Below are 16,290 nucleotides of genomic sequence, written 5' to 3'. Positions count from 1 at the left end.
GAATGTACTTTGTGTAGCTGGGCTCTCCAAACAGTAGAAAAGCAACAGGAACTGAATTTAACTGAAAAAAAAAAAAGAAGAAATATTGTAGCTGTATTAAGTATATAAGGTGTAAAAGTGCAATCACATATAGGGTGGAGTCAAAATAAAACTCCTTTCGTTGAATTTTTTAGCTATCCAGATGCTTGAAAAGACTTTGTTCTTCGTTCCAGCCCATCTGTTATTCCTTATTATAGCTGACATCACCACAGCTACCACAACTGTTAAAGAATCACCATATAAAAATGGCAAAACTTACATATAAAAGCAGCAAAACTTAGCACTTATTACATGGTTTTATGGAAAGAAAACTGAAGGAATCAAACTTTATAGTTTGTTGAAAGGTTTTTCCTTTTTCTGTATAGTAGTACTGTAATAGAAGCAATGCCAGTTATGACGCACAGTATGAACTGTTCAGTTATATACATGTATATATATATAAATTTTTATTTGAGCGTTCTGTAAGAATGTTGCCTGATCTGAGAAGTTAAATGCAGAGAATTCTAGAATCTTTCTACTTAAACATAACTGCATTTTAAAGAAATGTTTTTAAGAAAAAAAAATTGCATTTGTTTTTCATCACTAAATTGCTACTGGATTGTCAAGAAATGGGAGTACAAAATATTACCCTTTTAAAGGTCTTTTGAAGAGATAATTTTAATGTGTGTAGCTTAGCCACAAAGTATGAATGTGATTGTATTTCTTTTACCTTAGTAGGATTCTGATCCTGAAAAAGACATAGATGTGTCCAGCATATACTGTGATTCATGACTGGGCTTTCTAGCAAGTTAGTTTCAAATGGTATTTACTGTATGATATTAAGCACATGCCCATATTGCCAGTTCTCCTAATTTTATTGCATGTCATTTACTTGCTTTTTCAAAAACCCTACTTTTTACAGTCATATGGTTTTGTAAGTGTTTCAACTTAGAGTAACACTTAAAATATTCCTACCCTCATGATTCTAGCGAAAGCCTTAAAAGTGGAAATTCTAACTGCTCAAGACCAAGGCGGCACGTAACTCCCCTCTACTATTTAAAATAAAATACTTGCTTTTAAACAAATAGCATGGTGGTTTTTTGGGTAACCTGCAATTTCTCTGTGCCTGTTCATGTTGTGACAGAGTAGAATATAAGTGTATCAGGTTCTGAACTCAGTCTTGGGGTTGGGTATTGAGTAGTAGGCTTGAGTTTATGGACGTATTGTGACACTTGCTCTGCCCATGGGAGTGCTGGACATCTTGTTTGAAAAACAGTTATTATGAACAGTCTAAGGCTGTTGATTTTGAAGGTCTTGATTATTATGCTGTTAACATGAAGGACATTTTTTTGTTCAAGGACCAGCAGATGGGACATTTATGTTAAGCTATGGAGACGAGAGCCAGCTAGCAGTGCAAAGTGCCAGAGATGCTTTTAAAGAGCAGCTTTACTCTTTACAAGACAGGATGAAGGGACAATGATAAGTATTGTTAAAAGTAATAGCGTACACACTTTCTCCTGCCTGAAATGCTGGTGAATTTTGAAGCTTGCAGGCACATCACTTTCAAACTGTGAAGAGACAGAGATGGAAATTAGAGTTGAGTGTTTTTTAAGTTGCCTAATTATTCAATCCTTTCAGAAAAAATCTGTGGGAAAGACATCATGGTTATTTTTGTTAGCCTCTTTGTGGGTAGTTTAATTTTCATTATACACTGTCTGATATTAGCTTGTATGAAGCCAATGGTTAAGAATAAGCTTTATCTAAAACAATAAACTTACTAGAGTGTAGTTTTATCTGTATAGGACCTTGTATCTCTATTGTTGGAAGCAGAGATGCTAGGGGCCTCTCCAGCTTGCCCAGAGTGAAATGGACTTTAACCACTATCTTGAAGTGGGAGAATAGAAGGTTTAGATGAATGATAAACTACTGAGGCCCTCCAGATCCTATATTCATGATGCCATTAACTGCTACCTTTTGGTATATCCTTTGAGCCTTTAGACGCTGCTATATACCTGTCTTGCCAGTGAGGGAGTCTGGCCCTGAAACAGATTTCAGACTTCAGCAAAGGAGGTGCAAATGAAGAAATATGTACTTCTTGATGTAGCTCTAAGAGGGGATGAAGCACAGAGATGTTTTAGATGTGTCACAGTTGGACTTAATTTATTTCTTACTGCTAACACTGGTACTGTCATAAACGAAGTCACAGTGTAATTTCTCTTGTTTCTTATTATTTGGAGCTCTGACTTAGAGGCTGCATTCTTACTTAAAGTAATCAGGTTTTCTTATCAGTCCTCATGTTCATTTTCAATTCAGATAATGCCATTAAGTGTCTTAGATATGGAACTGTGATAATAAGAAATGCAATGTGGAAGTTATGAACTTCTCCTTGAATATATTATACTTCAGAGCTCTTTACTTTTTTTTTTTTCCCTAAAGCAATATCATATATTTCTGGAGACCTGTGTGATCACTCTATTCTGTTTTTATTTTACTTCGTGACAAATACTAATTTTCATTTAAATCTGCTTTTTGTATAGCTGGCTACTTTAATAAAACCTTCTCTGCTTTTGAAATAGTTTTGATTTTGTAGTTAAAACAACAAGAAACTAAGTTGGTTAATCCTTCAGATAAAAATTAATTTTATATGTAATTTGTAGCATGAGCTTGAATCATGTGTCTAGCCTGTCTATACCAGTATGCGTGTTCCCTGCCTGAAGGAACCAGAAGATGATGTCGTGCATGGATGTCTGTCCCTCTGCATGCACTGTTAAATCTTAACCTGTTAAGATTCCCTTACATTTAAACTGTCAAGCTATTACACTAACCCTGTTAAAAAAAAAACCAAAACCCCAAAAAACCTGCTTCATTTAACGTGATATGGTACCTTTTAGGACTCTCCTGTGTGAAAGCTGTGCTGCTTGGCTTGCCCTCACAAGCCTCGTTGTGCTGCCCCGCAGGTGGCAGTAGTGGTCTGGCAGAAAAGACCTCGACCCAAACTTCTGTGAGTGGTGTTCGTTTTTAACTTGGCAGTGAAAGTAAAAACAATTACTTTCCATTTCTTTTTTTCATTTTGTTGTTTGGTGCAAGATGTTCCTTTTTATTTGGTCCCTGGATGGCGTTTGGCCTTTTAGGCAAAGAGTCTCTTTCAAAAAACTACAGAAGCTAAAGACTTGTCTGAATTTGTTGTGCAGTAAGGCACTAGTTTGCTGTTTTGCTGTGTGGTGTCACTATGTAAGTGAAAACGTCTTCACTCCCAAGTAGAGAGTGAAAGTACTGGGTAAGACCTGGAAGCTGGAGAATCCTTCAGCCATTCAAAATGTCAACACTCTGGCCAAATTCAAGTTTTATTCAGTTCTGACTTTCAGTGGATTTCAGTGGTTATAAGAGGGGATAGATGTTGACTTGTTGTTCTAGTCGTAACTTCTATTTTTTTAACTGCTTTTCCACTGGTTATCAAGATGAAATCATGTTTGATTTCTCTTTTCCTCTTACATGTATTTCATATTTTTTGTAATTAGATTTGTGTCTGGTATACTGTTAAGATCTGCAATCCTGAACCATCACAGAAATGGAAAAGATGAAGAATGCCTTTCTGTAAAGCAACGGCACAAATTATTTACCACTTAATGATATTCAGTGTAATTACATGTTGTTAAACAATTATAGTTGAACACTATATTTACATGATGTTTGCATACCCTCTGCAGAGTGTGCAAAGCATGTTAAATACATAACATAAATAGCCTTAAAAGAATTTTAGTTTCTGAGAGCAAACAAATTATCTGTTTTCATGTGTAATAGCAGAATGGGGAAGCCTTACACATACAAGTATTACTTTTGATGTAAAGTTGAACAAAGATTTTTTTAATGAGGAAGGGGTTTTCAAAGGAGCCTGAGGGTGCTCCACAGATACCCAAAACCAGTTAAAAAACGGTGGTAGTTGGCACTGAGTTGCATGAGGCATACTTTAAATATTCAGCTGAAGGTCTGATTTTGGAGTGTGTGTGTGTAATATGAGTAAGATGGGCTTTTGACTTTTACTCCCATTAGTTCATGTTAGAAAATTCTAATAGTTTATTACTCCTAGTCTGATCTTCCTTCAGCATTTTATCAAATACTTCACACAGTTACTGCTAAAGTGACATTGAAATGGTAGTGAAACTTAGAACAATTTGGGTTTTCAAAAGCACTAAACTAATAAGCAATATTGTAGTTATGCTCTTGCATGTAATTACTTCAGAGGATGATAAAATGAGGGGACAATTGGATTCAAAATGCTTAAGTGCAATTCAGGAATTAGTTTCCTAATTTAGTAATTTATAAATAATACACTATCGATAAGGGACTGAAAGTAGTATTGCAGAGCATCTTGTTTTCTAAAATAATTGGTATGAGTAATACCAATTAAGACTACTTCTGAAATTGAGGTGGAAGTTTTATGTGCTATTATAAATATAAATAAAGCTGTAAATGGTGTCAATAACCAGACCTTGTCCTAAGAGTTGTCCAAAGCTTAGCTTGTATCATTCAAGTAGAACTCAGAATTACAGATTCAACTTCTAAGTCAATTGTTCGAGTGATCAATTTGGTTTTATATAACTGGAAACATGCAAAGCATTTTAATTTCTTCGAGAATTATGTTGTGAGCATTTTGTCTAGTAAGAGAAGACCTACAAAAAGCATATGCTGTTATTATTATCCAGAATCCAATAAAAGATAGTTTTTCAAATTATTGCCATATGTGTGTAGGAGTTGCTTTGTACTGTAAAGTTATTTTAGATACCAGAATAATTTCTTTCATACTTTGAGTCCTCACTATTGAAGTGTCCCATTAGATTTTCTATTACTTTGACTATTGTGTAATAAATAGTTTACAATAAAAGAAATTTAACAAGTAATTGAAATTCCAGATTGTGTGCAAAATGTGCCAAATGAAGTAATGGTATTTGCAGGGTTGTTGTATGAGTGCAGTAGCTGTGGCGAAACTACTATAAAACTGTTAAATATGCTCCCCCCCCCGCTGTCTTTAACCACTGTTATAAAAGCTTGAGAAAATAAAGCAATCTTAACTGGCTGACAAACATTCCAACAGAGAAATTAATGTATTGTAAATCATATGTTGTAACTGGTTACTCATATTTTTCTTATTGTTTCTATTGATGTACAAATTCATGGGCAGTTTTAACAAGGAAAGATTACTGAGACAGGCTTTTTTTTAATATTTGTATGTGTTTCATGTTGAACAATATTCTTGGGACCCAGCAGAACAGTAGCTGAAGCAAAGGAAGTGTCATTTGTAGTGCTGCTTTCTTAGACCAATGCTTTTGTCTCTGAGCTAGTGCAGACTTAAAGGATGTCATGACTGAGTTTATTTTAAGATGGAGTTTTTGAATGTGCATTTTGTAATTCTGACATAAACTCAGAAGTTAAGAAAAGCATAATTTATACAGGAAAATCACCTCATTGATTTGAGTTGATTTCGTTCGATAGAGTACTTGCAGATGACTGCCAACCTAAAGGTACATAGGAGGGACTGTATTTACAAACCACTTTTGAATGTATTATACTTCAGTAGTATATCATCAAAGATTTATTGCTAACAGTGTAGCTATATTTCTTCATGCCCTTTTGATTTACGTTCAGATGTCCTCATGGATCTTTCTTTCTCAGCTTAAACAGATTCATAGCCTCAGGAAAGAAATTTTAAGATGGTCCAAAGCAATTGCTGAAGAATTTCAGAAATTGTTTTGTTTTCAAGTGTCAGTTTTCTTTCTCCAGTTGTGGAACAAGCTCATGATGCAGTTTCTCTTGTTGTCCCTTTTTTTTTTTTTAGCAACTTCATTATTTGCTATAACCAAATAGCAAAGTGTGGGGCATGGTAGCATTTGGTGGTGTGGTAGCACCTGCTTCAACAATATTCCTTTTTTAAAGACTGCTACACCTGTGACCAGTATGGCAAAGTTCTTTGCAAGCACTGGGCAGTCATTAAGCAAAGTCCTATAAATTAGGTGTTATTTGCGTATGTTACCAAGACTGTGTTATGGTCCAAGTATTCACAATAGTCTGTCTCCTTGTATTGCTCATATACAGATCTCAGGGCTAGCCCAATGTACTTGTTCCATCCAGAATTCTGTAAATGTAGCACAGGTGTGTTGTACAGAGCTTTCTGGACATAAGAAAGCTAGGATGAGTGGTTCTGCATGTAATTCCAACAACAGATCCAGTCCTGAGCAAGGAAGGCAACTATAGTTGGCAACAAATACTCAAGCAGCCAGAGAAACCAGGACTCATGCTTAGTTCCACTTCCTCTCACTTTGGATTGAGAGTTTACAATTTGTCAGAAGTAATGGATGTAAACCCCATGCTTACAAGTCACAAATAGGTCATCACATTCACAGGAAGGCTGCTAACACAGGTACTGGGTATGTAAGTTGAAAATCAGTATTAAGTCTTCTACTTTCTTTTCTTGAAGTATTTTTTGGGGGACACTTGGCATCTCCAGCTTTATGGCGCTCAAAAAGACAGCTTCCTATTACAGTTTGCTTAGTTTTTGTAGTGAATGTTAATATACGTTAAAAATTGCAGTGGTAGCTGGAAGCTTTTCTGTGGCAATAGGAACAGTAGTCCCAAAAGAGAAGACTGTTTCTGTTTAAGATGAGCTTATATAATAGATAAGGGGAACAGTGTGTTTTGAGCCCTATTATGTGTGTTCTGTTCCAGAAGGCAGTTCAGATATGCATGTTCTACCTGCAGCAAAGGACTAACTGAAGATACCTGTTGTCAAAAAAACCCACAACCAACCAGTTTCCATACATTCATTGTTCAGCCAGGAGATTTATTTCATTCACTGAGTAAAAATTACTTTCTGTAGGAAAAAAAAGCTCAAACTTACCTGCAGAAACTACTTATTTGTGTAGTGCCCAGTGGGGTCTTCATTTCTGTATGCAGTTATATTATAACTGTACAGAGTTCAGATGATCTCAGTTGCAGCATAGTTCTTGCAGAATATTTGATTGAAGTTGTGAAACCAACACTGGGATTGTGGCCTTAGCGTTCTGTAAAAAGGCATTTTGGACTGTCCAATTGGGCCATCAGTTATCAAAATTAATCTGTGACACCTGTTTGCCTTCATAATTACTATTACCCTGGAAAATTTTGGAATGAGGTTTCCTATCTGTGCGTACTGGAGCCATGCTACAAGACAACATAGGAAATCAGAGAGAATTCTATTTTTTTATATAGCTACCTGGTTTTTCATGAGGATTGTACTAAAGGAGGCGCTTGAAAGGCATCAGCCTATGTAAGTAAAAAGAATTTTTGTTAATTCTTTATGAATTATAGCTTGAACACTTATATAAATGAAATGTTTTGCATAGTTTTAATTAGTGTGATAGTGCATTAGGCTTTGTTATGAAAATTAAGTTTTATATCTAAGAATTAAATTTGATCTGTCTTTGCTTTATATGACAGTTGTATTTGATGCAAAGGCAGTGTCTGCTGTAAGAAATTCTAAGTATGGGATAGGAGCACATCATTGGCATGAAAGTGTCACCTCAAGATTATGAAAATAAATACAAACTTTTAATTTAGTTGAGTAAGCATTTTAAAAAATAAAATGAAAGTTAGCGTTCTCCTAACTTTTGCTGTTAACATTTATGCTAGTCTTTCTTTACTGTTCAGTTCCTCTTTTGTTTAGGAATAACCTTCAAGTTAAGCAAAATGTTGGCAGTACTCCCTGTTGTCTCATAATTTGTTAAATACTTTCCTAAATCTTGCATCTGTGTGGTAAATGATCAGATAAACAAAATGAGTGAGATTTTTGTAGGAATAAGTTCAATGACGTACTGTTCCCTCAAGAGAAAAGACACCATAGTGTAGCTAATAAACACCCATTTGTATTGATCCAGAGCAGTGTAAGGGGAATGTTCTGGATCCATGTGGCTTCCTTTCAGAAAGATGCTGCAGGGAAGAGCCAGCCAGGGTTTGAAGCCAGCACAGGAGCTGCAGTAGCAGCCAAAGAATGGGTTAGGGGACCTACTGATACCATCAAAGTCCTACTGCTGTCTTCACTGTGAGCATGTTCTATCCATTAGTGGTTTGTTCTAATGCATCCTTTCCTTTCCCTTACTTGGTGTTCCATTTAGCTAATTCCTCTTTCCGCATACCAACCTAAATATCCGTACTTCAAAAAACTTAAATAACAATTTGTGAATTAAAGAAGGCTACAACTGTACTTTCTACTCAGCTTGTTTGTTCTAATCCTTTCCTTTACCTGTCTTGATTATACAGATTCTGAGATACTTGGGTGATGTTTTAATCATCTATCTAGCACAGGTTGGTTCTTAGGTATGATTGCAGTAAGTGGGAGTAATATTAATAAACACATCTGAATTGAAGAATAAATATTGTTGTTTTCTTTTGGTCAAAGAATCTCATTAAAAACAGGAAGTTCTATTATATTTGTAGATGGAACAGTAGAAGCAGCACAAATTCAATGTTATTGCTTCTGTGATACCTCCCAATTTCTTAATGAGCTGTGGGTTTTTTTTATGCAGAGACTTGAAGGGTGTTATAGTCACTCTGAGTGACAATGGGCATCTTCAGTGTTCCTACCTTGGAACTGATCCTTCACTCTTCCAGGCTCCTCGAGTTGATTCTAGGGAAATAAACTATGAAGAATTCAATGCTGAAATGAAAGAGCTTCAGAAAATCATCAAGGAGGCCACAAAAACACAAGGTATACTTCTCCGTTTTCTGTAATTCTGACTTTCCTTTTAGCACTTTAAAATGTTTTATTTTCATATTTTAACTGTAATTATATTTCTGTAGGAAATGTAGTATTTAATAAAGTTTAGGTTTTAATAAAAAAATGGACAAACAAAATTCTAGACTGTAAGGCCCTTGGATACAGAGTTTTTTCTTTGTATTTTCATAATGCCTATTGGAACTTTCAAGATATTTATGTCAGTTTGCAGATAATTCTCACTAGTGCAAGGGTTCAGAGCAAAAACTGACAAGCATGTACTACCCAAAGGCAAGAAAACTTAAGAAATTTCACAGAAACAGTCTGATGTACTTAGGCTTCAGAGAGAGCAAAAGTACTGCCAAATTATGTTTTATTATTACAAATGGCTTCTTAAGTCATGCAATTAATAAAGAATGACACTTGTTAGAGCAACTTTTCTGTTCTTTTAACTTCTTTAAAAAGCGATTGTATTTGAAGAACATAGTGAAAGATATCAAAACCCAAATAACTGATCATGATAAATTCTGGAATTTACATACATTGCTAATAACTTGCATTGATTTTGTTCAAGTAATGGCACATAATTTCTACAGAGATCTTTCAAAGTTTGTGTTTTCATAACTGAGTTTTTAAAACAGTTTATTGAACTTGCGTATGGAATTGGAAGCATGTGATTTTACAGGAAACTATGGAAAAATCTTAGACAAATAGAAAGAACCAATTAAAATCTTTTCCTGATGATAGTTAGTATGTTCTTAAAATGCATTAAAGAAATAGTCGTGGCTTTCTGTGTGAGAAAGAGCGAAAAAGCTCACAGTTGAAATCGCTAGAAAATAAGCAATGATTTATCTGCAGTTGTGAGCTTGATGCTACAACTCAAATATTTCTTTTTCGTAGTTGCATGTAACTTTGTGATAGACTAATATCAGTTTTTTAATTTTACAAATCCAGTAATTGGTTATTTAAACATATAGGTATGGGTGAATTCCATTGATATTTACCACAGCCCTTCTTTGTAAGTGTTTTGACAATTTTGTCTGGCTATCATAACCAATGGAAAGAAAAGCATAATGGAAGGAATAAACCCATTTGAAGTGAATCAACATCTGTTTGTTAGCTTTAACATATTGTGTGAAAGATGGAGAGAGAGGGAGAAAGGAAACACAGCTGTCCTTTATAACTTTTCTAATAACTACAGTTGACAAGTTTACTGTGAATATTGTTGATCTTTTTCACATTCTCTCTTCCTCTTAATTTATTTTTCTTCCTCAATCTTTCTCATCTGAACTAAGGTGTTACAGTGGTGTTTTCAGATGAGTTTTTATGAATGCTCTTTCCGTTGTGGAGAGGTGCTCTAATGATGTTGTGTTTGGCTTTAACTGGATGTAAAACTTGTGAGAAAACCTTTTTTACAACAGAACATTTTACTTCTGAAGAATGCCATTCAGTTTTGGATTTTTGGCTTTGTTTCATTTTGGCTTTTTTCTTAGTACTTTAGCTAAGTCTTAAAATAACTGCTAATCATGTCTAGTTGAATACAAAACACTTTTGAACGTTGGTCACCATGAAGTTACTCCTAAGCATAATCTTTAAAATGAGCCATTGACTTTTCTGTCTTTTGGATTCACATTTGTGCAGTAAGAGCTTGTGTTGTTTTGAAAATACCTACCCTTATATGGAAATAATTTTTCTTTGTTTCATTTTGACTTCCAAACATGGAAGGTATTTAGAATTAGGTCATCATATATAAAAAAAAAACCTTAAGACTAGTTATTTCCATAAACATCTTGTATTTCTGTCCAGTGCTGACCATTAAACTGTTGAACTTAAGTTGTTTTATACATTTTGAAGAATAAGGATTTACATTATAAACCAATGAAATATTTTAAAATCTTAACTGTTATACTGACTTAAATCTAGTGTTACTTGCATCAGTCTGGATGACATAAGTGATTAAACATAGGTGTTTTGGCTCTGTTTAATAGTAAGAAAAAGCTGATACTTACATGTAAACTTTGGTTGTGATCTCTGTCCTATTTCTAATTGAAAAAATAACTGTATGACAGAAGTTGCATCATAGTTTGCTTGAAGAAGCAACCTGAAGAGAAATGCTTAAGAAGGGATAGAAAAGGAAAATATTTTCTTACCTGTACAAGTGGAATGGATTGTGCTGATCTAGGTGTAATTGGCAGAACCAGTTGTGTGCAATTGTGGCAGTATGAAACAGGCCTAGGCTTCTTTGGTAGTTGATATTGGAGGAATGTGTTTTTGTTTTGCATTTTTTCCTTGTAGTAAAGGGAGGCATTTTTCTCTGAGCACAAGAAAATAAAAACTTATTTTCTGTCTTCATCAAAATCTTTTCCCTTGACCCTCTTGTTAGAAAGAGATAATGTGCTGCCTACTAGTTCTGGGTCATTTTCAGAACCCTATGGGTAATAAAATTCTTGCAGCTTTCTGAATGTGCTCATGCCTTCAACTATTATATGTTAATTTCCCCTTTACATTAAGTCTTTACTGTTTGTTACTTTGGGAACTATACATTTCCTGTTTGGCTTCTACTTTTCCCAATACATTTAGTATTAAGAAATAAAAGTGCTTTTCAGAAAAACACAAATACCTTAGACCTGGACTTGTGGACTCTTAAGAGATTGTTATTAAGTGCCTAGCTTATAATCTGTACAACTTTTTTTACATATGGTTCTATCATGGATATAAATGAGTTCATAGCATTCTTTGCCTTGTATGTTGGCAGTCTTGGAAATCATCAGGTAATGTATTGTTGAGATATAAATGTAATATAAATATTACATTATAAATATTATATATTAATCATTTATATATCAATATAAAATATTTATAAGTATATAATGATGGAGGAAATATAAGGTAATATAATGTTGAAATTGTATTATTTTTAGAAACGTAGCTGCATGTTTGTTAAAGGAGAGCTGATTTACTTTTTGTTTCAGATATTTTGCCCAAATCTGAAAAACACAGAGATCTAATTGTCACAGCAGAAGTTTCACCTGATTTGGATGCAGAATCTGTATGTACCTGTATAAAAAGAAAATTGCACTGAAAACTTCGGTTTCATACATGAGTAAATAATGGTCGATCATGGATAGTGGTTACTACATATTTGTATTTGTTGGACTGAGCTTCTGCATAGCCCCCAGTTTTCATTTAATTAAAATGCACTTTTGTTAATGATTTTAACTAGAATTATTAAAATTATTTAGCATCTTCTTTCTGGGGACCTTTAGATTCCTGTCTAAGCAAATGTAAGTGAATGAGAACTTTGGATCTGGAATAACTTCATAGTAGTGAGAATTTTTAATGGTGAGCAGTTAGTAATATGGGGGAAACAGTAAAAGTGTCACTCTGTGTATCTTTTAAAGATAGAATACATGAACCACTCAAAGATGTGTTGTAAGAAATAATCTTTCTCTGGCAAGGTATCGTTCAGTATTCTTTGGTGTTGCAGCCTAATGAGTTTATTCATCTTGTATACATACCTAGTTTATAAAAATGAATTCACATGAAGATTTAGGAGAGCTTATATTGTCTCTTAAAACTTTTCATTTTAACAATTCAGAATGTACTAATTGCACTAGAACATCTGTAATTAGTCATTTTTGGCCACTAATTTCTGCAAAACTGTTTTTTCAGGGCTACTTACTGTTTAAAAAATACACAAGGAGCTGCTTTTTAATACTTGTGTGTGTATATATATATTTGATATATTTATTTAAACTCTGTTATTGTTACTACTGCTACCTCTACTACTATTTTTCTGTGATAAAGGCACCTCTTTATAATGTGCTAGTGTCCTAGCACTTGTCTGTGGAAGAAAGGAGAGTGTGACATGGTCTTGGCTAGCTGCAATAATCTGCTCACAACGCTTAGAACTGTTAAGTCCATAGAATGCTCTAATGCTGCTGGGCTCATTTGCTCAACCTTCCAGATGCAAAAGGTCTGTTTCATATATAAGTAACTCAATGTTTCAACTGAACCACAGCCTTAAATCTTTATTTCCCAAGGCTGTCTATATATCTTAGTTTCCTGTGTGGTAGGCTTTCCTGGGGGTTCCTTCAGTAGCCATCTAGAAAGGAAAAATGTGATAAGATGCTTCATGGGGAAGGATCAATACAGCAAATGTGGGAACAGTTTTAGGGCTTCTGCAGTGATCTTGGAACCTACAGGCTTGCAGATACTACTTCCGCACATGTGAAAAGATTCAAAGTGCGATGTGTGTGGTAAAAGCAAAAAGGATACAGATGTATTAAAATGGATTAGATAACCAGAATGGTCTTCCACTTGCTTATTTAACACCACCTCCTGTGTATGGCCTCTGATCCAGGAAATCCAGCTGATTTCTGAAAGCTGAATATGGTAAGGATCAATCTCTTTGGATCCCTATTGTTGCTTCAGAATCAACCACTGGTGACCACAAACAGTGGGCATGACAACCAGTATGAAAGTAGCTATGTTTTTTTAACTTAAAAAGATACACAATGTACAAATGTAAGTTCTACTTCTAGAACCCAGAGAGCCTACCAGCTTCCTGACTTCTTAGGAACCTTGCAGATGTGGATCTTATACTGGCATGTTGGGATGAAAAGGAGGGTGGGTAGAGGACATCAGATTGTTCTTAATATACTCTTTTATCAAGAGAAGGTGTGAGTTCAAGTCAGTAATTTGATATTATAGCAGAAGTGAAGTGTTTCTTTAAAATAAAATATTTTAAACAGGAACATTTTTTTAAACTGTAGATATTAAAATACACAGCAAGGTCAGGATGGATTTTGAATTAGATGGAATTGCCTATTGAAATAGAAATTAGCAGGAGTAGCAAGATGCCTGCTATAATTTTCTTTTGAAGTTCAAAATATATTTCTGATTATAAGATAGTGTGTGATGATTTTGTAGCACATACTATGGTGCGCATATAATACATTGGCAGATTGGAAGTCACCTTTCCCTGCTGAATAACAGAAGGTATTTCCAGAATTTAAATAAAATATACAGTGGAAAGTAGTGTGCCAAACAAAACAGTTTCAAATATTCATATATACATCAGAGTGTATTAGTTTCTTATATACACAACATTCATGACCTTTTGCTATCCTTTTTGCAGGCAATTTCAAACGGAGACTTTACATTTTCAGAAGGAACTCAGAAATGTATTTTGTGTATTTTAATCTGTCATAGGAATGATAAGTCCTTTACTGTTAATTCCTGGTTTACCAAGTTGATGGTAGGAAAGTAATATTGCATTCATTGTGTTCATTCATTCATGTGTAGTATTGAATTTACTCTGTTTTCATCTTTTTCTTCACAGCAAGCCATTGACAGTGAGGTAAAAGCAGAGGCAGTACCATCAGTTACAGTAAAGGTACTGTGCCTGTCTCAAACAGTAGCTTTCAAATAGCGGTGGCAAATTTTAACAAACCTGTCACTTTCTGTGTATTTCACTTAAATCATGAAAATGAGTAAAATTTGAAATGTGATATATACTTAATTCTTTTTCTCCTTACTATGACAAGGTGTCATTCTAGCAAGCCTTCTGCTGAAGTCAGAAAGTGATTGGAGTTTTATTTTTGATAGGCTTATCAAGAAGCAGACACGAAAACATTATTAGTTGTTGAAGTTGTAAGAATAATTCTTCCAACGCTTTTCAAAGGGAATAAATGTTTGGTTACTCAAAGTGTGACGTTTGTTATCTTCAGCTGCCTTTTTAGTTGTTAATAAGCAAAAATAGACTTTCTTTTGTAAAAAGACTTTCATAGCTTTTGCTAGTGAAAAAAATTGCTAGGAAAATCTAATTTGAAAATTGACATCATTGCAGTCCTATGAGAGTTGCTGCCTGTAACTGATTCTAAAGAAAGTGTGAGTGTGTATGTGCATAGGTATGCACGTGTGTGCAAGTGTAGTTTCTCCTCAGTATTGCCTAAATACAGTAATTTTCTGCATTTTTAGATACTAAAATGTTACAGAATAAAATCCTAATCCTCATAAAGTCTGTGACAGTTTTGCTCAAAGAAGTTCAGGTCAATGGCATTGGACTTTGAATCAGGCTGTGAATATAGGTGTACCTTAAAATATGTAATGTAAATTTAAATTACCTCCAGAAGGGTATGAATTTATCAGCTTTTAGTTTACATTGAAGGCAATATATTGTATAAGTGAGTTATTACAGAAGAAAGTACTGTGTTTATAATTGCCAAATCTGATTTTTGGAGAGCAGTTATAATTTCAGTATTGGGAATGCAGGTAACTCCCATTGTTCTCCCTCATCTCCTCATTATTGCTATTGTAAGGCCAATGGCAAACACTGTTTAAAATGAGCATGGATGTGTTCATATATTTCATAAGCTTTTTAATGGGAAGACTTTATAATTCCCCTTTCTGTTTTCTTTTTTTATGCATCTTATACCTTTTAATGAAACAAAAATATTAATTGTAGCAGTTACCATGCATTCAACTTTTTCCAGAATATATTTTCCTGTGATAAGTTCATTTAACTGATCTTCGTATAACTCCATTCTAATTAATAGCAATTGATGGAAAAATCCTTTTAATTAATGGATTCAACTCTTTAATATTTACGAAGTTATAAGCATTGGTTCTTATAAAGTAAGAAATAATTGTACATTATGGTTGCATGTTATGAGTCCTGTCAGACTAATTTGAACTTAACCACTGAATCTGGACAAGTTGAGAACAATTTTGATAAATTTTAAAATTAAATATTTTATTGAATTGCACAACTGCAACCAATGTATATGAATACCTTGCATGTTTTCTGCAAAGTAGGTAATGTTACTAATGAATATTATTTGGCCATTGTAATGGTGGTCGTGCTCTAAAAAAAATTCCAGAATTTGTAACACTTATTTTTATATTAAAAAGCTGAATTTTTAAATTTAATTTTGCACCAATGACAGGCCTGTCAGAAAAGTTTTAATAAAATTAGATACTTTTGACAAAAGTTGCTGGATAAGAGGATTCTTCACTTCAGGCTCCTATATGCAGCAGAAAGCCAAACATAATTGAGAAATATACTGAAGTAGCATTCCCCAGTAACTTTAAATATCACTGTCTTGATTACAAATTCTGAAGTGTGCAGTCTCATGCCTGCATGTTTTTAGCTCATTTAATTGGCATAACATCTGTAAGGCTATCTATTCCATCTTCATTATTCATCTTATTGAGATTCTGGCTTCAGAAAATGGGGCAAAGTGTACCTGATATAGGTACAGAGGTAGATGTGATTGTTCCTTGCTAGCATTAATAGCAATGGATTATCCGAGGGCCTGTTTGCAGCCCAAATGCAGCCCATATAGGCAGACCATGTTCAGATCTCAGTCACTGCTATGGTTTCATTTTAGATCTCAGTTAAGGACATTCTTTTGATATCCATTGGTTTAGCAGAGAAATAACTGCCTACAGTAGAAGGAACCAGGGCAACTCCATGGTTTATGGTTAGGTCAACTCTCATATCTAGAGTTGTAGTTGTGCTGGGT

At 34.3% G+C, this 16,290-nt stretch overlaps 1 protein-coding gene across 1 annotated transcript in view; it reads left to right on the top strand.

Moving 5' to 3' along the window:
- BBS9 (Bardet-Biedl syndrome 9) overlaps positions 1-16,290 on the top strand; it is a 162,814-nt gene that overhangs the window by 47,821 nt on the left and 98,703 nt on the right. The window contains exons 10-12 of the mRNA XM_010568001.1: positions 8,574-8,755; positions 11,734-11,810; positions 14,106-14,159. Coding sequence (XP_010566303.1) covers positions 8,574-8,755; positions 11,734-11,810; positions 14,106-14,159 — 313 coding nt within the window. The remainder of the gene's footprint in view (positions 1-8,573; positions 8,756-11,733; positions 11,811-14,105; positions 14,160-16,290) is intronic.

The sequence above is a fragment of the Haliaeetus leucocephalus genome, unplaced genomic scaffold, assembly GCF_000737465.1.
Source record: "Haliaeetus leucocephalus isolate CR32 unplaced genomic scaffold, Haliaeetus_leucocephalus-4.0 Scaffold234, whole genome shotgun sequence".
Lineage (NCBI taxonomy): Eukaryota > Metazoa > Chordata > Aves > Accipitriformes > Accipitridae > Haliaeetus > Haliaeetus leucocephalus.
The sequence above is the reverse complement of the archived record's forward strand: the minus strand, read 5'-3'. Positions and strand labels throughout refer to the sequence as shown.